The sequence below is a fragment of the Strix uralensis genome, chromosome 27 (genome assembly GCF_047716275.1).
Source record: "Strix uralensis isolate ZFMK-TIS-50842 chromosome 27, bStrUra1, whole genome shotgun sequence".
In the NCBI taxonomy this organism is placed as follows: domain Eukaryota; kingdom Metazoa; phylum Chordata; class Aves; order Strigiformes; family Strigidae; genus Strix; species Strix uralensis.
In genome coordinates, this window is record NC_133998.1 from 7,073,849 (window position 1) to 7,097,195 (window position 23,347).

Sequence of the window (23,347 nt, forward strand, 5' to 3'; positions counted from 1 at the left end):
CACTCATATTCCACAAGAAGCCAGGAAAGTATAGATGTGTTTAAAGTAAACACCTTGGGTATTTTTACTAGCAAATGTCTCTCTGTAGAAGAGAAACTTCCCAGGCACACAATGTGGTTTTCTTTTAACAATTCTTTTTTGAAGCAATGTCTCAGGTTTGGGCAGAGTCTGTTCCTTCATCCCCTGGTGGGAATCATGCATCTGAGCTCTCCTGTGCCCCTTCTAGCTCTCCCTTGCAGCCTCCTCAGTGACAGATGCAACATGTTTCTTCTTCATCTGAAAAGTGACCTGTCATTTCCCTTTTTCACTCTCTCTTGGTGCTATGACTATCTTTTATCTACCCCTTAATCTTATTACTGTGGTATATAATTCTGTGTCCAGCTCTATAAACTTTCCAGGTGCTGATTGACAGCTGTTCTATTTTTCATTTATCAGCAGTGTTTTCATGTCTGTTTTTCTCTGCTGCAGTTGGGGTGATTATAATATGTCCATTCATGGACTCCAAAAGATACTGGATAGATCTTTCCTTCTAAATAGACATTTTCCACCTGAGGCAGTGGGTCCCTCGAGCCGTATCATAAGCCTAGAGCAGCAGCTTGTGCTGCAGCAGCTAACATGAAAAAGCAGGCTAGGCATGGAAAAGTGCTTGAAAACATTACTTGTTTAGCCATGATTCATCCAAGGTGAGGTTTGCTGCTGTTGTGATAAAGATTTCTTGGTTTTAAGATTGCCTTATCTGTTTGCATCTGTTAAAAATGAGAACAGCTTGGCTTGTCATAGGTTTCCCAGCTGATGCATCTGTGGCTTCCGAATAGATGGCAGAACTCTGCAAGAGATGTAACAAGAGATGTCTGTCTGGTGTGGGGAATTCTGTGGGTTTTAAGGTGAATTTTAGGAGTGGTACCATCCTCAGACACAAGGCAGCTCCACAGTAAGAGTCTTGAGACACCTTGGAATGGCCCCTGGGTTCAGGCCAGGCTCCAAAAAGCTGAGGGCCTTTGTGAGTCCATTTCAGCAAAAAGCCTGGATGCAAATTCCAGGCTCTTGCATCTGCTGGACTTTAAGTTCTGGCAGCTCCACACACAGGTGAGGACAATAGCCAGGGCTAGAGAAGGACGGGTGCAGAACTGTAGCTTGCTCTTCTGCTGAGCACGAGAGAGAAGAGGAATGAATCCACAGTGCTTTCCTACTGAGGGCCAGCACGTGCCTCTGGTTCTGCAGGGGCGTCTGTCATTCTTGCCATGACTTTAGCCTGGGAGCCAAGTGGGTGCTCATACATGAACAGTGAACAGTACCCTCCATTCCTTCCTCTGTTCCCTAGGATTGGGACCCCACTTCCCCTGATAACCCACCCTCTTCTTCCTAACCTTTCCTGCACAGATACCAGCATTGAAACCTGCTGCAAGTATCTCCTGTTGCAGAGGCCTGGAGTTAGCCCTCTACTTTCTGTGTAAAATCAAGCATAACGGATCTGGGTAGTACTTGAGCCAGTGCCCTGGGGGGTGAGCTGTGTGAGTTAGTATGTGGGGCACTGTGGGGAAAAGGCAGGAAGGAGGATGGGACTTGGGGAGCCGGCAAGAGGGCAGTCCGCTGAGTCGGGCTGCTGTGTGGGCGCATGGAGCTGTTGTTGCGCTGGGTATGTGTTGGATAGCAGGGTCCTCTCTTCCACTCACTGCCTCTGTCTGTCTGCAGGATCCAAGGGCAAGAGTGGTGGGAGATGGTGGAAAGCTCCTAGCGGAGACTAAGCAAGGGGAAGAGAGGCCGGGTTGTGCCTGCACCGTGGTCCTTTGTAAAGCCTCGGGCCTGGCACATTCAGAAGAGCTGAGCACCTGGGTCTGCCCAAGCTACCTCTGCAAGCAACCCCCTCCCTTCTCGCAGCATGAGGGTGTGGGAGTCCATTCATCTTCAGAGACACTGGGACAGGATGACGGGATAAAATACATGGCGTGACCACAAAAGCCGTGCCCACTGGAGAGGAAATGTCCTGTGGGATACAGGTGGTGTGTGGCTGTGGGCGGCAGAGCTGGGCTGGGCCGCATCCCTGCAGCTGCGCTGCTGAGGGCCGCTGCTCCTTGTGAGCACGAGCTTTGGGTGTGCTGTGCCTCAGCATCGCCCGGGCGTACGAGGTGGAGCAGAGTGGAGACAGCCCGGGCCACCTGGACTGTGCTGCTCAGAGCACTGACATCTCCTGCTGCCTCACGTCGGCTGCCAGAACTGGAGAGGCTGGTGGGAGAGCGATCCTCATCCTCGCACGAGGAGTCGCCTCTGACCCTGGTAGCAATAATGGCTGCTTCAATACAGATACGTGACCAGCTTCCAGCCACCAGGCAAAGTCTGAATGGACCTGGCTGGAAACACCTCTGCTGAGCCGCTGTCAGGAGGGGGCTGAGCTTCCCAAAAGAAAGGGGGCTTTGCCCATGAGGGCCTGCGGCAGAGACACCTAGCCAGGGTTGTAGACCTGGGGCTTCCCATCACAGCTAAGCCCCCCCCAGGACTGGTGCTTGTGGCTGTGCTCACTGCCCTGTTAGTTTCTTCACTTTGCGGGAGGGCTGTGTTAGGAAATCTTCTGCTTTAAATAATTTATTTTCCTCCAGACCCTGGCTCCAAGACACCGAGAAAAAGGGGGAAAACACTGATTGCTGCTGTGGAAGGGCACTCCGTCTTGTCTTTTGTTCGCAATACAAGAGCAAGCTCTTATTTTGGAAGAAGCTCCGATGCCTAATTTCCTGGCAGCTGATGACAATTTGTTCTTCTGAGATAAGTACCAGGTGCTACAAATAATACCTCCCACGCCTGCTGAGCACAAGGGACCTCTTCGTGGGTGCTTAGAGCTCTCCCCGTTGCTCCCAGGGCCTCGGTGTTTCCAGAGCTTGGGCCCTAAAAATACGCCCCGAGAGAAGACAGGCGCTGCCTCCTCCCGGGCCCTCGGGGCGCGGCCGCAGCTGCCGCGTCTCCTCGTCCGTGGCCGCCAGCGCGTTGGTGGCTTCTCCCCGCCGAGGGGCCCCTCCCGGGGGGCTCGTCCCGCCCCCCGCCCTGGCCCCGCGCAGCCCGCGGCGGGCCCGTTCCCGCAGAGGGCGCTGCGGCGCGGCTCTTTGTGGCGCGGTGGCGGGGCCGTTCCCGTTGGCGGCGGCGGTGGCGGGGCCGTTCCCGTTGGCGGGGCCGTTCCCGTTCCCGTTGGCGGCGGCGGTGGCGGGGCCGTTCCCGTTCCCGGCGGCGGGGCCGTTCCCAGCCGCGCCGCCGCCCCCGCCCGCAGCCGCGCCGGGCGCGGGGCATGGCCAGACTCACCGAGGGCGAGGCGAGGAGGCAGCCGCCGCCGCCGCCGCTCCCGCCAGCGCCGCAGCCGCCGCGCCCGCCGCGCCGAACCTCCCCCATGAGCAGCAGCGGCGGCGCGGAGCCCCCCGCGCAGCCCGACAGCATGAAGGACCTGGATGCCATCAAGCTCTTCGTGGGGCAGATCCCGCGCAACCTGGAGGAGAAGGACCTCAAGCCGCTCTTCGAGCAGTTCGGCAAGATCTACGAGCTCACCGTGCTCAAGGACCGCTACACCGGCATGCACAAGGGTGAGCCCGGCCCCGCGCGGCGAGGCCCGCTCCCGGGGCGCGCACAAAGGGCGGCGGGTCCCGCCGCCCCCCGCCCGCCCTCACTCGGGTCGCTCCACGCGTGACCCACCGCGACGTGCTGTGTCCCCCGCCGGGGCGGCCGCGCCCCCGGACCCTTGCCCGGGAACGGGTCGGCGTCCCCGGGCGGGGGTCGGAGCCCTCCGGCCGGGCCCCGGCGCCCCGCGGGCAGCGCGGGGCCTGGCGGCGGCGCGCGGGGGGGCGCGGGGCGGGCTGAGGGTGCTGCAGGTCGCGGGCGCCGGCGGTGGGGGCCGTCCGTCCGTCCTCCCGGTGGTCTCTGACCCGCACCCAGACACGAACACGGCGCTGCAGTTCTGAAATCCGCGTAACAAAGAGCATCGGCCGCAAACCTGCTGTTGCCCACGGCGTTTGGGGTAGATGAGGGGCCTTCTTGATGGTAGCTTGGGAGAGATGAGGGCTCTGTCATCGCTGAAGGACCTTTAGTGGATGCTCAAAAGTTTGAGGCGGCTTCCTTAGCAGCACTTACTGTTGTATTTGAAAGCTGTATTTTGAAAAGCTGTGGCGTTCAGGATGTCAGCTCCCTTCGGTGGAGCCGTTCTAGCCCACCCCCAGCAGGTGTTTGGGACCTTGTGATCACCACAGCTCCAGCCATGAATGGGAGTTCACGGAGCCGTTTGCTGTGAGATCTCAGAGCGTGATCGCAGCACCACTCCCTGGCACATGTAGAGCAAGCCTGCAGGTATCCTACAGTAAGTACCTTGAAGGCTGTCAGTGCTCAGCCCGGGCCTCTGTGACCTAAAACGATTCGTGGTGGGGACATGTGCTGGTTCACGCCGGAGGGAGCGTGAGTGGTGTTCAATCCCGATGCCTCTGGTTTCAGATTTAGGAGGAAGGTTAAGAAAAACTGTGAGTGCCGTGGCAACTTGAACCATTCTAGGCTGAACAAAGCGGGAAGGGGACAACAGAGAAATAAGTTTATTTTCAAACAAAAGGCCAAATCTAACCCCAGCACAAAAGGAAAACACTTCCTCATTAAAGCCTGTGGGAGCAGGGCTGTCTTGAATTTAACTGAAGTAGTATGTCTGGTGGGACTTCAGAACCAAAATGCCATGTGCTTGTGTGTCTGTGTGTGCAAGGGACTGAGTCCAAACCTGCTACCATCTGACAGTGAGTTGCCAGGTTTCAAACCCAGTGAGGAGGAGAATGGGCCTGAGGCAATTGCACATTTCATTTCAGTTGACATATTAAATATAGACTGTGTGGTCTGAGGTCAGGTTCCAGGCAGGGGATGGATTCTAGGGATCTGCCACTTAGATGTGGAAATTAGAGGGGGCAGCACTGGTATTAGCTAGATCTGTGTGACATTAACTTGCTGCTAAATGCGGGATTCCTGCAGCAAAATAAATCTATCCCTTTGGTTTTGACATTTTTGAGTGGATGCAGGTGTTGGTCAGGGGTTGTTGGTGCTCTGTTCTGTCCAGAAGAGGCCATTGAGATGTGTAGCTTCTTCTGGTGGCTGTTGTACAGTCATTTCCACATGCCTTCGGTTTCCTCTGGCTGCCCCCGATTTAGTACAAAGTGAAAGGTGAGGATTCCTTTCCTGGTGGCATGGGTTTACATGTAGACCCTCGGCCTGGTTTGGAAATAGGCAATATACCTCTCTGAAGAAGTCATTCCTCCACAAGGATGTTGTGGGGATTTAGCATGCGGTGAAGAAATTAGACCCACGGTCCAGCCAACCCTGACCCTAGCCTTCCCCTCCCGTCTTACCAGGTCTGGCTCTGTTGGCTTAGGCTCTGTGCAAGAAGGCCAACCTGGCAAGGAGCCGCTGCTCCCGTTAGCATCAGCAGGCCTGGAGGGTGTCAGGCCTGACCCAGGAGCTGCAGTGGCCTCGAGCACTATCAGAGGAACTGGCCAGGGCTTCACAGCCCCTGAGCAGAGGAAGACTTTAGGAAGTCTGGGTAACTATGCACTCATTCCTGCGCCATACAGAAGCCATAATCTTTCTGGGCAATTGTAACAGCAGATTCAGTTTTCTCTCCCCATGTTCCCTGATCTGCAGTGAGATCCGATTGACAGCTCACATGCGGCTTCCATCTGCTTTTTCCCTTTCTTTCCCTAAATGGGGAGAAGCAGTTGTGTGAGAAGCCAGCACTTCTGGTAAAGCCCAGCAACTCCTCTTGCAATTCTTTGCAGCTTGACATGGAGCTGAGCAGCTGCCTCTGCCCCCAGGGATGAAGGAAGGGTGGAAAAGGCCTGCCAGGGGTCTCTGCCAGGGGCCTCTGCCAGGGGTGTGAATTGGGCTGCAGAGGCTGAGAGCCCAAGAACTAGCTAGGACTGACCTGTACAGGTGCTGAGAACTGAAGAATTCACTGAAGGCGGAGGAGGATCCTACAGGCCTGCGAGAAGCATGAGCACCGTTATGAAACGGTTTTGTTAGTGCCTGACTATTCATGTCTCAGCAACCTGACTGCTGGTAGTTGATACTGTTCCAGCCTCCTAATATTATTCATTAGGCAGTTTTATGTTAATCACAGATACATTTGCATGTTAATAGCAATGTTTGTCTTAAAGCTAATATTTTCATGGGAAGAGCAGGGAGGCATTTGAACAGGCTTTTGGAATGGATCAGAGGAGACCAAGCAGGGAGAATCAAGTGGAAATTTTTTGGCCTTGTGTTCCAGGATTGGACAGAAGGCAGTTCTTCCATGAGTGTCAACTGTGCTCTCCTGGATGGGTTTCCTAGCCATGCCTGTGGTAGGGAAGGTGGAGAGCTTCTGGAGTGTGAGACACTAAACTGAACTGCAGGAGAATGGTGGGGCAGGAGCAGTCCTCTCTCAGGGTGTGTGGAGTAAGTGCACAGTGTGTGGACAGATGGGTGGCTTTTCCAAAGGTCAGGGAGGCAGTAACAACGTCAGCCTAACTTGCCCCACTGGCAGATGAGTTTTGACTCGGCTTCTTCAGGCTTGTAGATAAGCTCCCTGCTGAAGTATTTGATGTGATTTCTAATGCTAAGCTGAATCTAGAGACCGCTCTCTTCTGCAAACTGACAGCCTTTTCTTGCTCAGGGCTTTAGACTGCTGATGTCTGGAGTAATGTTTAGGATCTGAAGGGACTTTAAATCCCAGAGTCAGTGTGTGGTTTGTAGGGACAATCAGGCACAAAATATTTTTTTTTTTTTTTTTTTTTTGATGCGGTCTCTTCCAAGTGGAACTAGGCTGGGTTCTGCTTACAGGGAAACCCTCTGGGAGCCAGTGGGAGTAGGGTGGTGTCACCCCACACTAAGGGAATATATAGGTTCTTTTAGGGATCCTTGTCAAAATGATGATGGCACCAAGTCATAGTTACACTTAAAGCTTTATTTTTGTAATAGAATTTTGCAATTAGCATAGCACACAATTTGGAATTAGAATGGCACAGGATTTCTATAATCAAAATCACTATAGTACAGTCTGTAAGTATTATAGTACAGCTTAATTTACAATTTCCAGTCACCTGGAACCCCTGCAGATCTGGTCAGATGTTAATATATGGTTTGTTGTATCAATATAACAATTGTGATCAAGACTCGAAAAGGTGAGTCACTCAGTCCTCAGAGGAAGCAGACCATGTCGGAGGCATCGCTGGCCACCAAGGGTCACGACTCTCACTGTCCAGCAGCAGCTCCGGTCCAAGTTCCCCCTTTTAGGACTTGTAACAGCTTGATTTTATAGACAGTGCTCTGGGTGCTGTTACGCTTCCCTGTTCTGTGACTGGATCATCAACACCACCTGGTTGGCAGGGCGGCTGGGACCTTCAAGGCCGGTACTTTTTAACACCATGTCCCATGTCTCAGCAGGTGTGGCTGACTTGGTGTTAGAAGTGCCCAAAGGGGCATAAGCCTGTCGACCTGAGTTTGCTGTTAACTAAAGCAGGAAATGCAGAAGTGAGAAAACCTCGTGAAAGCGATAGGCCCCTTTGCACCTCTGTGGACATCTCACTGTTGAGTGGATCCCTGGGTGCCTCTGTCAGGCTCAAAGTTTTAGGAGCCTGAAGAACCCATGAAAGACATGGTAAGCAGGGTCCTGTCACAGCATGAAAGCCCTTACTAGCTGGGAAAACGTGGCTTTCCTTGAGTCTCTGGTACTTCTGTAAGCTTCAGGCACCTGGGTGAAGGCAGGGGACAATGGGAGGCTGTGGAAAATGCCTCGTGCTTCACAGACTTGCTGTATCCTAAGGAGCAGCTGAAGAGTTAGGTTGCAAGAGATAATGTCTCTTCAGGAAGGAAGGTTCTTTTTCCCAAATACTTGTTTACACAGTTAGGCTTAGAGTGTATTGTTTCTGCAAAACCCCTTTCTGTATTTCTGACCAGGACTTTGCAAGGAGAATAGAATTGACTCCAGCATCCTACCTCCAAAACATCTGGCTGTGGAGGACAGTAATCATGTTTTCTAAAGGATGTAGCTGACCTCTTTAGCTTCCTTCTTTCCACAACCAGTACAGCCTCACAGATTCCTGCCATTTGGGAAGTAAGAACAAGATGAAATGAATGAGCTGAACGTCCTGAAAGCTTAGAGACACAGAGAGCTCAGGGATGGAGCAGCAGACAGGACTGTCCTGTGCCCATAGGCTTGCTTGTCCCAGTCCAGCCCAGACACAGCCTGTTGTTAGAGGCTGCCCAAGTGTGTTTCATGCTTGAGTGAAGGGAGGAAGTACAAGCGGGCTCCTGTTGAGCAAGTATCCACATGCTTGAAAAGCAGACCAGCAGCAAGGATTGCCCTGGGAGTGAAGCAGGAGGCTTGAGTGAGGCATCTTCAGGCTGCATAGCTGCAGGATGATTCAGTCTCCAGAGGCTGCTACCTCTTGGTACAAATACCCAAGACAGGAGCACCTAAAAGATGAACAGTATTTTGGGCTGCCTTTGCTGTAGGGAAGAGAAGGACTGGAGGGCTCTAGGGAAGGGATTCGTGGCACTTTTTTGGATTGGTGCTGGTGAGTGTAGGCGTTGCTGGGCTTTACAAATCCCTTATCTGGCATGATAACAGTACCTTGCAAAATAACTCTTTATCCCCATGTGAGGAGTGTCTCTCATTTATCCCCACTAAATGGTGCACCTTTGTCCAATCCTTGTTTTATCCTTGTCCTTGCATGGGCTGAGGTCTTTGAGCCTGCCACTGTGCATTACCTCAATTTTGATGTTCCTGAGCACTAGAATTGGGACTCAGTGGACTGGGTTTGAGTGCTTAACTCGGCAGGTAGCTTCATATATACTTATTCCTCTCCTAGTCTTAGTTTTCTTGGGTTTGATGGCTAATTCTCCTGAGGCAAGGATGGTGTCTTCATTGTACATGGGCATGGTACCAATGCACTGAAGCTCTCAGTGGAATAAATTACTTAGTCCCAACTCCTGACTTCAGAGTTTTGTGTGCTAAACTTGACCCCAGTTATCTTAGAATGGGTCTCGTGTGACTTGCAAAATAGCAGACTGGAGCAGCAGGTGGAATCAAGCAAGCATCTGTGTTTGGGGCTTTGGTGGCCAGGCCTCTAAATCTGTTAGCCATAGGGTTTGGGCTCTCTGGTTATACAGGTGCTTCTGAGACTTTTTCTGATGCTTGACATCACAGCAGTTGTGTGAGGGGAGAGCGAAAGTGAAGGGGTGCTTCCCCCCGCAGTAGAGCTAGCTGCCTTTGCCATGAGAAGTGAAGGTCACCTACATGCTTCCTGGCCTCACTGCATCTGTTAAATTATCTGGTGATCCCACGTCTGGCCTTGGTGCAGCAGTCAAAACCTGGGCAATAGGGAGCTTTAGTACCTGTTAGAGATACCTAATACTTGTATGCTGTTTATGGAATTTTTTTTTTCCTAGGAAGAGCTGCGAGAACAGATGTGATTTGTTTAGCAGCAGCAACTGATTGGAGTTGGGATGGAAGAACAGCGTAATGCCATGGGTTGGGATTGTCTTGAGCAGCTGGCTTCTGCATGGCCTAAAAGTGTTGTGTACCATGGAGTCATTCTGGGGTGGAGGGGACAGACCCGGACAGTCCCTGTCCTGCATCCACCTTTGGGTCCGTGGAGAGCTGAAGCAGCTTTGGAGTACCCAAAGCCAGACACAAGAAGGTGTGGGCAAAAGAATGGGCCTCTCTGTTTGGGCCATAACAGTGCATCTGCAGCCCCAGCACAACAATATAGACATGGACATTTAGCAACAAGCTGAAGGGACATGTCCTGCCTTTGCTTAGAATGTGAAATGCCACTGCGAATAGGAGGGGGATGAGTGAGGGGGTCAGATGCATTCTAGCCTTTGAGTCTATTCACCAGTGCTTTGCCCATCCTCATCTGAAACAATTCAAGTGATGGAGCTCCAGGCACTTCCCTGGGGAGATCATTCCACAGTCTAATAAATCTCTCTCTGCTAGGAAATGTTTCTTGATAACCAGCCAGATTTTTCCTTTGCTTAGTTTCATTTGATTATTCTTAGCATCAGAGCACCCAGAGATGATTCCTCCTCTTTCTGGAGGGGCTACAATTCCTCCACTCCTCCCCTGGCCTGGTGTTAGGCTAAAATGTTGAGTCAGGTCTTGACTAAGAATGTCAGGATCTGGCCTTTTCCATGTGCTTTTTATGTTGCTTCTAAGTTGGCCCTTGCAGAATGCATTATGCTTTGCTGTTCTCTGTATTTCCCTTGTTATGCATATGTATTATTTGTGTGTGTTTGTGCATACTGTATGGGTGTATGTATGGCACAGAAAGCCAGGCCTCTCCTTCTGTATCTTTCCATGATTCTGTGAATCTCGATCATGGAGCTTTCACATGAGCCTAAAATCCCAGATGCTCTTCCTCTTTCCTTTTTATTTTTTTTTTTTTTTTTTTGCATCAATAATCGTACTGGTCCTTGCATCTCCTCTGATCCTTGGCTATTTCTCCCACAGGCAACGTTAGCTTGCATTTTGCTCTCCTGTTGTTTCTCACCTTGTTCAACACCTGTTTCAAACCTATTTGATTCACTAGGGCCCTTTTCCAGGACTTCAACAGACCTTGGATGGGGCCTACAAGTCCTTTCATGTTGTTTGTCTTTTTCCCTAGAGTCTTCAACACATCCAAATTAGGTAACATTTGCACCTTTAATTAGCAAGCCTCCCTTTCTGCCCTCCCACCCCGCACAAGGGCTGTTCCTAGGCACTTCCTCTGTACCTGAGCAGAAATGTTGGGGTGGAGGCCTGATGGAACAGGGCAGCATCTGTAGTTCTTGTACTTCGTTCACCTGCTGTTACCGAATAGGAACGTTGTGTTGATGTGCATCTGCAACTGCATGTCTAACTTGACATTTGTATCGACTGCAGGTTGTGCGTTCCTCACATACTGCGCCAGAGACTCTGCCATCAAAGCCCAGACAGCGCTGCATGAGCAGAAGACTTTGCCAGGGGTAAGTCCCAGTGAATTGTGCCTGGAGCTCATGGCATGAGCAGGCAAATGGGGGATTGTCAGGGGAGGAAGTGAGGGTGAGAAGTGGCTTAGATAACTTCCCTGCTTGTGAAAGGGAGATGTGGTTTGGTTACAACAGGGGATGTGGGAGTCAGAGCACAGTGCTGCTCTTCACAGAGCTGCTGCTCTTTTCTGCAGCTTGCCAAGGCTGCCCCATGTAACTCCACCCAAGCCTATTTCTGTGCTTCTCTTTGGTCTCTGGTGTGACGCAATGTCTTCAGCTATCTGTCCCTGTCACTAGGGAGCTGTGGGCTTTTGGGTGAAGTGCGTGGACCCAGCCTGCACAGTGGGCATGCTGGAAAGCTGACAGGAGACAAAGCAAGGTACCCTTTTCCTCCAGGTGTGCAGAACTTCCTGGTACATCTGCTCTTAGTCTGCCATTGCCCTGCAGGGTGCCTGGACAATTTCTTGGGTGACTCGGTGCAAGACCCAAAATGACTTCTAGTGCAGTGGCTGAGTTGGATCAGCTTCTCAGAAAAAAAAATACACTTGCACATCCCATTGTTTGCAAGAGAAATGGGTTATATAGGTGAGACCAAAACTGCTGAACTAGCTGTGGTCTGTTCCTGGGTCCTGCTCTCTCTGCAACTGGTGTTGGGAGAAAAATACAGTGGAGATCTCAGGAGGCCAGGCACTGCAGAACAGGTCCCTCCTTGCAGGGAAGTCCTCTGCCTGCCTGGGACCTGCTGGTGAGCTGAAAGGAGTTCTGAATTGTTGCCATTCCCATTTTAGTATGATTTGAGAGCTTTGACTGGGCATTTTCCTTGCTGTGTTGAGGGGATTGATGAAACACTTTGGAAGGATTCATTTGGAGGCAGGTAGGTGGAGGAGTTGGGTACTTACAGAGGGAAGCTCACTGGAGGCCCTGAGTGCTCAAGGCAACAGAATAATTAATGTAAACCAGGGGTCTCTGGAGAGGTGTTAGGAATTCTTAACCATAACATTTGCTCTTCAACCCATACAGGTCCAAGTAGCTTCCTTCACCTCTCCCAGCTCCTCTGAAGACCTCCACATGCACACATCCTTTTCCATATTTATTTACCTGTGCTTCCTTTTTGCATGGGTCCGTGTTGGCATTTTGAGGGCTCGAAAATGCACGTAACTTAATTGCCACTTAATAGGATCTTTACTGTTTCAGGTTATCTCAGGGCAGCAAGGGCCAGATTACCAGGTGCTCAGAATCTGTTTGAGTTAATTTTGTGTGAGGAGAAAAGGTCAGCCTTTCAGGCCAAAGCAGTGTAATCTTCTGTGGGTGTTGGTCCAGGGCAGAATTGACAGAGTCTATAAAGAACAAGTCCAGGGATGGAGGAGCAGTCGTGATGAGTCATGGTACAGTGCTGTACACAATGGAGAAGACAGACATGTCTCTACGTAGTACCTGCAGAGGGACTTTGAACGGTTATTCATGTGAGGCTCAGTGAAGTCAAGGCAATCTCAGTTTTGCTGCAGTTCTACACTGGGAATTTGTTGCATGTTTCACTATGTTCTCTACTGTTTGTGCTCTCAGTGGTTACAGAGTGCTGCATGGAGTAGTATTTAAAGCGGCAGTTTATCTGTGTTGGTCTAAAGGCTTTTTATGTTAAGGGAGGTGTAAGAAACTGCTTGGGAACGGTAAGAAGTCTGTGCTAGCTGAATACTTTTGAACGTGTTTGTCTGGAGACAGTTAATGAGCATTGTGGTGTAATTAAGCTTCAGGATTAAAATAAAGGTGAGCTGTGCTGCATTTGGAGCTGTCTGTTTTCAGGCTGGCAGTACACCACTTCATCACATTTAGTTTCTCTTTTGGAAAGTCCCTCAATGACCAAGAAAGCAGGATTCTCTCTCTTTGGTCATTTTAGTGGTCGTTTAGAGACGGTTACTACCAGAACAGAACAGACCTCCATCCTGATGTTCATGGAGGCAGTCTTGGCACGGACATGGGCTGGCTGGCTTGAGGTAGCTTTCAGCACTGTTTTCTTAGCCTGGTTGCTTGTGTCTGTATAGTATTACAGATCCCTCTGACCCAACTGATGACAGACAATACTCTGGAAAGGCAGGAATGCTAGGTAACTGATTGTTTCCTATTTTGGGAACAAGGCTGTGAAATTTCATCTCTGTACATTCACATCTAGATCATCTTTTGATGAACTCTGTGGCAAAGCCTCTCACCAGAAATATAATGGGGACCCTAGCATAGAACAGAGAACAGAATGTACTGGACCACAGTGCTGGGATTTCAGTAAATGGGCCATAGTCTGGTAAACAAGTGACTTCTTGTTTGTTTTACACATTAACTATCTCTTTATTGCACGTAGCAATAGCAGGAAGAAAGTTTAAGAGTGTATGACATCAGTGTAGGGTGACACAAACTGTCATCTGAATGCATGACCAAGCATCAGCATGTTTAGAGACAGCAAGGTGTCAAAGAGGCATAGAAAGGATCTTGTCGGTAATCCTGTACTTGCCACTGTATTGCAAAGCAACCACAGATGCCCCAAGTACCCAAGTATGTTGGTCTCAATGCAGAGACTAGTGGTTGATCTCAACAGTTCATGAACCTGGATAGAGACAAATGACTTGCTTAGTCTAGATTGGGGGTTTGGTAAGGAAGTGCTTTGATATGGTTTGTGATAGGTCCTTAGGCTGTGATCAGGCAGCTGGAGCAGGACTCCTGGGTTCTCTTCCAAGTCTGTCACTGGGTAGGCCTGTGCCCACAGAGGTATTGCTTAGGGCCTCCAGGTCTGATGCTAACGATGTCAGCCCATCTAGGAATGCTGCCACGTTGTTTCCTGCAGGGCCATACCTGCAGTGTAGCTTTCCTGAGGTTTCATGTTGTAGGTTTTCCACATAAGTCAATAGGAATCGCCTTGGTCTCTCTCTGGTTTTGTGGCATTTCTGGCAAGTTCTTCTTTTGGGAGATCAAAATTCTTGTTTATTTTTAAAGTGAGAGTTGTTGGATGTATGGTAACTAAATAGAATTTAAACTCAAAAAAGCTTATTTTTTGACAGTAAGGCTTAGTATCTTTTTCTGAAGGTAGACAGATTTTTGGCTTTCACCTCCTTTTTGAAGGGCTAGTGTGCTCAGGGTGTAAAGCAAGAAGACTGTCAGCTGTATATTGTATTATCTAAAATGCTTATCAGCCTTCAGAGCTGGTGAATTGCTATCAGTGCAGTTGGGAAGTAACAAATGCATGAATCTTTTGGGGAAGGAAGGATGGAGCTTCCTAGAACAGAGAGGTAAAGTACACTCTCCGTGAGTTAGTAGAAGTGTCTGATCACCCAGGCTTGGTAAGGAGCTTAAAAGGATGCCAAGTGTCTGTGCCCTTGATGTCCGTGGGGGTAGGCAAGAAGAATGCCTGCCTTGTGGCTGTGTGGGCGGGAGCCTGTTTCCACACATTGTGATGTGGACCCTCAGATGCGGACAGCAACGTGTGAACCTCAGCACAGCCGGAGGGCTGGCACGCATCAAGACAGGCTTGCCCATCATCCTGGTTGGTACAGGTGACAAGCGGGAAGCACATCACACCTTGCTGGCAGCGAGTCGTGCTGTGCAGCATCCAGCATCACGGTCAGTTCTCCGCCCCGCACCATCTCCTAGCCAGCCTTGACACACTCCTGCTCCGTGCCCTTCACAGTACTTTCTGTGTCCTGCATGTGTAAAGATCCTGTTTCACATTCCCCAGTTTTTGCTTCCTGAGGACAAGCTGGGGAACTGCACAATTAAGTCTGACTCAGTCCCAGTAAAGCAGTTTGACAGGCTCCAAAGACTCAACAAGAGATGGGGACAGATCTGCCCGAGGAACAAAACAGAAACCAGCTCCCTTCATGGCCTGAGTCCACAGGGCTTGAGGAAAGGTGCACAGCCCATGGAGGCTGAACAGACGAAGTCTTCGGATCTGAAAAACAGAGAGTGAATCAAGCCCTTATGCTTCTTCCTAAATCTAGTGTCCTCTTCAGCTGCCAGCCAGTGCAGTGTTTCACCTTCTCCCCACTCCCTGGCACACCCCTCCCTGGCTCAGTGAAATGATATTATATCTCAATAACCCATGCCTTTGATTCGTGATTGTGCCTTCACTTTGCTGAGTTCTGAAAGGAATTGGAGAGGTTATTAATGACATGCAGTGATCACACACCAAGTTAAAGGCTCTTGCTAAGTGAAATTTGAGGGAGAAGCAGCCAGCTTTTCAATATTTCGCAGAAACGCTTTGTGTCTCTTTTCATTTGCAGCCAGACAGTTGCAAATTACATAAAATTGCTCCTGAAGAAGAAGGGGAAGAAGAATAGAGGAAGGAAGTGGAGGGGGGGAGGTTTAAAAAAGTAATTCTTCTGGCAAGGTACAGTTACAGTTTTATTTCTGTGCAGAACAAAGAAGGGCTTGCTGAAAGATAGGCAAGTAAGTGGCAGAAATTGGTATTGATCCAAGCTGGGAATATGGGCAGTTTAAGAGCAGTGATGGGGGTGCTGAAATGTGGCTACATCAGGGGGAGAGCTCATGGATGCCATGATGGCTTGGGAACGCAGGGACATGGGAATGGAAAATTACAGAGAGCAGCAGCATTAGAGCAGAGAGAGACTCTGGGAATGCACCAGGGGTTGAGATGCTGCAGCACTAACTCAGATGGTCGGGCACAAGGATTAATGCAGAGACCCAGCAGAGCTTGAGCAGAGGGCACCCCTGTGGACAGGCTGTCTCCTGTGCTTCCAGGAGCAAGGGCTCACCATGGGCCATCTGTCAGGATCCACAGCCTGTGATGATATAAGGGAATGCAGGTGACTTGGAGGGGTTTTGGTAGAGAGGGCAAAGCATCACATTCTCCCCCCCACTCTTTTCACACAAGTGCTGGTGTGAAGCCAGCCTGGACCAGTACTTGAGTTTCTTCATGTGAACACTACAGGATATTGCAGCTGGCAAAGCTGAGAGACATTCTGAGGGAGCGGAGTAGGGGGCCTGAATGTTTGGTTGGGGGCTGAAACTAGACTCCGTTTGTTAATCTTTGAGGTGGCCTCTGCAGTTTGAACCTTTGGGCAGGATGGAGAAGTTTTTCCCCTGTCCATCCTGCAGGTTTGATAGACAATATCAGCAAATTCATGAGAGCCATGCAACATTATCAGTAGAAGGTAGCAATACAGAGAGCATGTCAAGGCCGTCTCATTGAAGTGGCAGCACCAGGACAGGAGGGTACTGCAGCCCCTGGGCAAGGAGCAACAGAAGTGCCTTTTCACTGCAGAGAGAATTGCAACTGCTTGTGCTGGTGGGGGTTTGGCATAAGGGCCTGAGAACTATCAGTGAGGCAAGGCAGCAGCCCTACGAAGTACATACCCTGAAGAGGCAGGGGAAGAGCAAGCTGCCAAGGCAGACATTGGCTCCTGCTGCCTACAGAATTGGAAGGATAATGAAATTAAAGATTAGCACCCATTCCCACATGCTGACCAAATGCACGCATGCAGGCTCCTGTCCCTTTCTCCCTAGAAATTGCTACTCTTTGCACAGCCGGACACTCACATCTCCTTGTAGCACAGAGCTTAGACTTTTGTCTCCCAGAGCTGGCATGTTTTCTGGTGAGCTCACCTGTGCTTGTGAACACACACACACACCTGTGCACCAACCCACACAGACCTTCATCTTTGCAAAGGCACCCACAGTCCTGAGTGGGACTCTGCATCCCCATCTCCCCAGGGTCATTTGGTGTGTGTGCATGCACACAAGAGTTTGTGAATATGGATATAGAATCACAGAATAATTTATGTTGAAAGAGACCTCTGGGGTCTCTGGTCAAACACCACTCAGAGCAGGGCTAGCTGCATCAGATAACTGAGGACCTTCTCCAACTGGGTTTTGAATACCTACAGGGAGATCCTGCAATCACTCCGGGCCTCTCTTCCACTCTATGAGCACCCCCAAAGTGAAATGGTTTAGCTGATATTAGCCATAACTTTTGTTGTTCAGCCTAGAGAAGAGATGGCTCAGGGGGTTCTTATGGTGGCACTGGAACTCAGGCCCACTGTCAGTGGATTTTCCCGTGGGCACGTCCTTAGTCCTTACTGCAGGAGGTTTTGCTCTGCTTGGACCGGTAACAGTTGCCATGGGAACTGGTACACTCAGCCTATGTGCAGCAGCCGGGGCTAAAGGTCCCTGCTGCCGTCGGCTTGGCCCCGTCTGCAGCCACCGAAGTATTTTAAATTAGCAGAGACCTCTTTCCCCATCCACTGTAATTAACCTGCTGTGGGGGGAGAAGAGGTGGGGGCATGGCTGCATTGAGGAGCTGCTAGTACCCCCAGCTGTCGGGCCCCAGACCGGCCGCAGAGCATTAACCATCCAGCATGTCCACGAGAGGCCTGTGCAAGCTCTCTGCAGACCTGGCTGCGTCTGGCAGCCAGGCTTCCTCTGCCCCTTGCTCTGCCCTTTGCCAGTTTGCTGAGGTCCTCGGAGGCTCCCACTTGTGCATGGCAAAGCACCTGAGCATGTTGGCTGGACCAGCTGTCCCGTGGAACGGGGTCAGCAGTGCACCACTGAGCACAGGGGAAGATGGGTGTTGGATGTCTTCTCCAAACAGCCTGACAGAGAGATCAAAGCCAGGTGAGTGTGGCAGTGCTCCCAGCCTTTCCCCCTGCAGCCTTCTTGCACTTGCTCAGAGTAACTTGCTGACCCATTTCATAGCATCTTATTTCTACTTTTTGTAGGCCTGCTAAGCACTTTCCAACTTCCTTTGAGCTGGCAGTGGCTCCTGTGATTAGAACCTCCTTGGGCAAGCCGAGGATGGCAAGACCCTGTCTCTGCAGAAGCAAGATCCTGCAGCTAACACAGGACTGTGGGCCTGAGCACCGAGCTGTGCCTGGGTCCTCAGGCCCGTTGCTTTCTGGTGGCCAGAATGATCTCTTTGTGGTTTTGATGAACTTGCTAGAGGAGCTTTTTGGATTTTCAGTTCTGTCAGCCCTGTCTTGCAAGAGTGGGGAGGAAGGAGCAGGAGAAAGTGTGGGGCCAAATACTACTACTCTTTACACTGCTGAAAAGTCCCCTTGAGAAACCGGAAAGGTACTCGCCTGAATTTGGCCCAGGGTTTTCTTCCTGTTGCCTCTGGGGAAGAGTTGTCCTAGCACCTGTAGAAAAGGATCCGAGAAAGTTGTCACTTTCCTCTTCTCACCTGAAAGCTCCTTTGACCTCCAGTAGCACTAATCACAAGTGACAAGAAGAGATCAGGGCAACAGAGAAGATCATCTAATGTCCTTGATGTGGTGCCCTGTGGTGCACTGAAACATCAAGGAAGGAGCCCAGTGAGGACAGGCTGACCATGGAGTCCTGAGAGACTGCACTTAAATGTGTCTGCCAAACAGTCACGTACATGATAGGGGCTGTAATTGCTGTGTTGGGCTGGCCTCCCTGCTGGATGTCTGATGTTAATGCACAATAATGGTGTTGTCACTTCCATAGAGCTACCAAGGAGATCCAAAGCCTTTCTGAATCATGGCGATAAGTTGCTTGCCTTCCTCCCAGAGCAGCACTAACTGCAGTGGGGACAAAGGTATCTGAACTGTGTTAAGGGAGAAGGAACACAGCAGAGAATCCAAGAGGCAAAGCAGCCAGTCTGTATGTGTTGTGGCCCGCACGCTGCTCGGATGTCTGCTTGCTGATTCCTGCATCTGCTCAGCTTTGGTGGGGAATGGGGTTTAACTTCGCTGCTCTGCCTGATTTGCCCTCTGTGCTGGGGCTAGGGAAAATACCTCCGAAAGAAACTTGTGAGAGGAGTTGGAGTTTGAGTCCTCCTCTTGGTGACAAAAAGCAGTTGGGTAAAGTCCTCCACCAATCTTTCTTGCTCATGAAAAAGGAGATGGCCTTAGCCATGCAGACAGGAGCTGTGTGGTTTGGACTGTGGACTTCACATCCTGCTTCTGCCACAGACTTCCTGCATGACCTTCATCATCATGTGCCTTGATTCTTCCCCCTGAAACACAAACATAGTACTATAATTATCCTTGTTTCCTTCATAATGGGATTGTATGGGGTGAATTCATAAGCAGCCTTTACAGCTGGAACGGTGCTTGGTGCTGATGTTGCTCGTGTTTCTGTGCGAGACAACTCCCCTTTCTCAGGGCAGGATGGTTCTTCTGGATAGGACTGAGGTACACTGAAGACGTCAGTGGAAAGATGCAAGCAGGAGACTCGAGCACTGAGACTGGCACCAATCCATCGCTGCTTGCATTCCTGACCAGAAACAGAATCCAAATGAGCAAATCGGCATTTAGATTTGTGTGCTCTGCACAGCTAGAAGTGGTTGTGATCATTCAGGCAGGGCATTTTTAACTGGCCGGAAAAGGACCAGCCCACAACTTGCATAGTCTAAGAGCCCAGGACCTAATTCTGCCAATGGCCTTGGATGCCTTTTGGTTCCTGACATCCCAGAGGAGCCAGCCTGCATTGTGTGTTTCATGCTTTCTATCTCTGACCCTCTTAACACTGTGAGGTTCCCCTGCTCTGCACCTGAGGGGCTATTTTACATAACTTACTCCTAATTAATAGAGAGGCTTGCCCTGCTGTCCCAGGGGTCTTTCCCCCTCCATCCAGTTTTTGCAGTTTGAAAGCTGAGGAAGCAAGAGCTGGGGGTCACTGCTCCTCCTTGGAAGACATGGCTACCAGATTGCTGATATGACAGCTTGTGCTGGGCATCAGTGGGGAGCTAGTTCACCTCCAGAAGGGTTTTTTTGGGGTGCGGTGAGAGAAATGGTGCATTTTGGCCTTCATGAAACCAATAGCAAAGCTTCCTCTGACTTCAGCAGGGCTAGGGATTTTCTTTAGATCCTTGATTCCAAGAGTGCTACAAGGGTGGGGGAGAATTTTGTTGAAAACAGGGAGGAAGCCCAAGCAGAGCACAGTTCCCCGGTTTTCTGTGCTGACCAGATGCTGCGGGTGGGGTGGGGTGTAATCTAGACACTTGCCAGTAAGGCCTCTCACCTCTGCTTCTTCCTTAGGAACCTCTAGGCTCCTCTGGGCTGTAGTGACTCTTACCTCCAGCTATCTCCTCACTGCTCCCTGAGGGCTACACAGGAAATGTGGCTGCTGTGCTTTGTAGCATGTAACGCTCCAGTGGTCAGTATAGCTTCGTGCCCCCATCAGGCTGGCCAGTTGCTTCCCGCTAGTAACCCCAAAGAAAGCAAGTGGGGGTGAGGGACTTCTGGCCTGTGGTAGCCTGACAGCATGTGGTAAATGTTAATGTGATATTCTTCAGAAATGGAGAATAATAACGCTGAGCTGAATAATGAGGAAAATAAAGCTCAGCTAGTGAGGCAGGCACAGGCTCATAAATCATTTGCTTAAGTTCTCCATGCCACATACGTGTTCACATATGTTTGTGTTCTTGTGTGGTAACAGCATGCATGTCTGTGCATGTGCGTGTACTTGTCACTTGGAATTTAATGCAGGCACATCCTGACTCTTGGATTCTGGGCCCAGCTGAGCATGTACAAATACGGCTTTCTTAGTCAGTCAGGTGTGTTCTCTGATTACTGTGTAGCTTGAGATGATGACTGGAGGCCAGAAGAATTTGTGCTTCCAGAGTTTGATGTGCAAGCCAGAAGTGTGTCCTCCCTGCTGTCCTGTTACTCTCTCCCTCAAAGGGAAGGGTAAAGCTTGACCATCGCTTCTGTGCGTTGAGTTTGTGTAGGGGACAGAGCTCTTTGTCTGAGACCTGTATACAAAGTTTAGGACCCCACAGGGACACATCACAAGGCCTTGTGACCTATGTTGTTGAGTTAAAATAACTGTGAACTCTCTTTGCATTTGTAGGGTTGCACCTCTGCTTGGGAGGCCTTTGATATTTTGTTCATCTTTGATGGCAACATGGGATTTAGAAGGATTAAAGTGTTGTTGTCCTCTTTGTGGAAGCCTCTGGGTGTCCAGTCCTCTGCAAGGAGGACCATGCCTGCCTCTGCCTCAGTCAGGAGACTTCCCGTTTCAGGAAGCAGCAGGTGGAGAATCCTGCTGCTGTTCTCCAGGCCTCAGCATCTGGACAAGTTTCTTGTATCTTGTTTTCTCCTCTTTACCCCCATCTTCCAGAGCAGATGAAGACCAGACCTCAGTTTGGTAGGTGGCTCTCAAAAGTCACTGGTGCTGGCAAGGTCTCTGGAAATGGCCAGCCCTCGGCCAGGGGCTTGGTCTGACACTGGCAGAGGGTGAGTCTTCCTGTGCCCCTGCCAAGGTGCTGGGCCAGGTAGGCAAGGGTGAAGCTGTGGCCACAGCTGTGGGGTGCAGAGCAGCCCACATGCTTGATCTCATCACAGGCAGCCCCTCTTCCTCTTGTCGCCCCGGCCGAATGCTGCCTCCAGACTTGTGGCAGTGTTAACCCGCGTCACTGTGCTAGCATCAGTGCTGGCACCTCTACTGCCAGCGCTGTCCTACGGGCATCGTGCCGTGGCCCTGCTGTGGGCCTGTCGCCCCGCTATGGGTAGGTGACCCTGTGGGGTGCCCTCCCCCATGGCGGGCAGATTCAGTAGGGCCAGCCATGGCTCACCCCCCCCGGGGGGGGGCCCTGCAGTGCATTCTCGGCTGGGAAGCAGTCCCTGGGATGGGGGGAAGGGAAGGGGTGGACAGATGGGTAGAGGGGGCCCCCTCCCCAGAGATGATATCAAAATGTCTCTTTTGTGCAAAGCAGAGGGAATGCCCCCAAGAGCTGGTTTCCATGGCAACCGCAAATGTCAGGTTCCATGTGGTGAATAACCGTTTCCATGACAACATCTTCTTTACCCTAGGTGCTGAGAGCTGGAGTGACAGCCCTGTTGGGGGAGGGGATAGGGAGATGTCTTCAGGTACTTAACCCCCTCCCTCACCTCCCCCCCATCCTTTCCAACTCCTTGCCCCAAGCCCTCAGCCACAGCATCCCTGGGTGGGTCCATGCTCACGTGGGCATGTGATGCTCTGGCACCCCTTCCTCCCTCCCTTCCCCCAGATGGATTTGCTCCTTGCAGAAGCTGAGATCCGAGTCTGTCCCTCCATCTCCCTCCCCATCTGTTTAGCTTAATCCTGGTTTTGCATCCTGAGTAGAAACAAAGCTATTTCTCAGTGCTGTGGGAGCAGTGGGGAGTGGGGTGGCCAGCTGCCCCTCTTGGCTCCGCACTGAGCCCTCTCTTCCAAGCACACATCTGGGCTGCCTGCCCTCTCCCACCCAGCCTGCTGCCGAAACACCCCCAGCCTTGGCTTGCACAGGCATTTTGCCAGAGGCTGTGAGCTGTGATAGGAGCCACTGCCTCTCAGCGAGGAAGTATGAGGCTTTCTGAAGCAATATCTGACCGCGTCCTTCTGAACCCTGCTCCGCATCCCATTCAGCTCATGGGCTGAAAGAGATGCCTGGTCCTTGGCAGTTCATGGGGGGAGCAGCAGCCCAGAAGCTGATGAGTGTCAGTGCTGCACATGCTGGGGCCACGTGGCAGCACAGCGGGATGTTAGGAGCTCTGCAAATCCATGCAGCTGATCAAGAGCGGGAAAGGGGCCCTCGGCCTTTCCCTCTCCCCCAGATGACACAGCAAGTCCTGGGAGATGGAGTTGGAGTTGGCACTGCTGCCTACCGAGGTGCAGCATGGCAGCAGCTTGGCCTTCCTTTTGGGAGCAGTCAGTCTCTGGCTTTGCCAAGCAGCCCCATATCGCTCCTTGAGGGAGGGATGGTATCGCTTGGAGCTGGTCCCAGCATCTGCTCATCCTGCCTGAGATTCACCAGTCAGTGGAAGCCAGCCCACAGCCCCCAGCTGCTGCAAGCTCTCTCCTGTGCCCAGCAGTCAGGCTTCAGCAGCGGTGTGCCATGTCATGGCAGCCTGTGACCTTCCGGTTGGCATCTGTGTCCTATGAACTGCAAAGTTACTTCACAGGTTTCCTCCTGCTGTTGTGAATGTAGGCTCTACCTCTGGTTTCTGGCCAGTCTGGCTCAGCCACCACTTGGAGACTGACAGCAGTCCACATTTTGCATGGTGGCTTCTAAACACATGTTATTTGGTGACTTTTATGGCTTGATTTCATTTTTGTTGTTGCTGTTTTACCTGAGGGTGTTTCCTAAGAGAGGGGGCAGACTATGCCTGGACCTGCAACTTGTGTGCAGGTCTTACATGTGATATTCTTACTGTGTTTTATTATGAGTGTCACTGATTCAAGTCACTGTCAGCCTCTGTGAGTGATGCTGAGAGACATGGAGTGAGATGTGCCGTGAATGTGGAAATCTGCCTTGTACATTGTTCCCTGGAGGAGATTCTGTCTCAGTTGGATCCTGCTAGCTGGGAAGGAGGCTACAGCTTGTCAGTTGCCTTTCTGGGCAGCATAGGACCCATACACCTTCCAGCAGAGGACAGTTTTG

At 51.1% G+C, this 23,347-nt stretch overlaps 1 protein-coding gene across 7 annotated transcripts in view; it reads left to right on the plus strand.

The window, feature by feature from the left end:
* Positions 1-3,269: 3,269 nt before the first annotated feature.
* CELF5 (CUGBP Elav-like family member 5) overlaps positions 3,270-23,347 on the plus strand; it is a 41,406-nt gene continuing 21,328 nt past the window's right edge. For all 7 annotated transcript variants that reach the window (XR_012626524.1, XM_074851360.1, XM_074851361.1 and 4 more), the window contains exons 1-2: positions 3,270-3,560; positions 10,898-10,980. Coding sequence is in view for 6 of the 7 variants with exons in the window: in XM_074851360.1 (XP_074707461.1) it covers positions 3,272-3,560; positions 10,898-10,980 (372 nt within the window). In the remaining variant the exon portion in view is untranslated. The remainder of the gene's footprint in view (positions 3,561-10,897; positions 10,981-23,347) is intronic.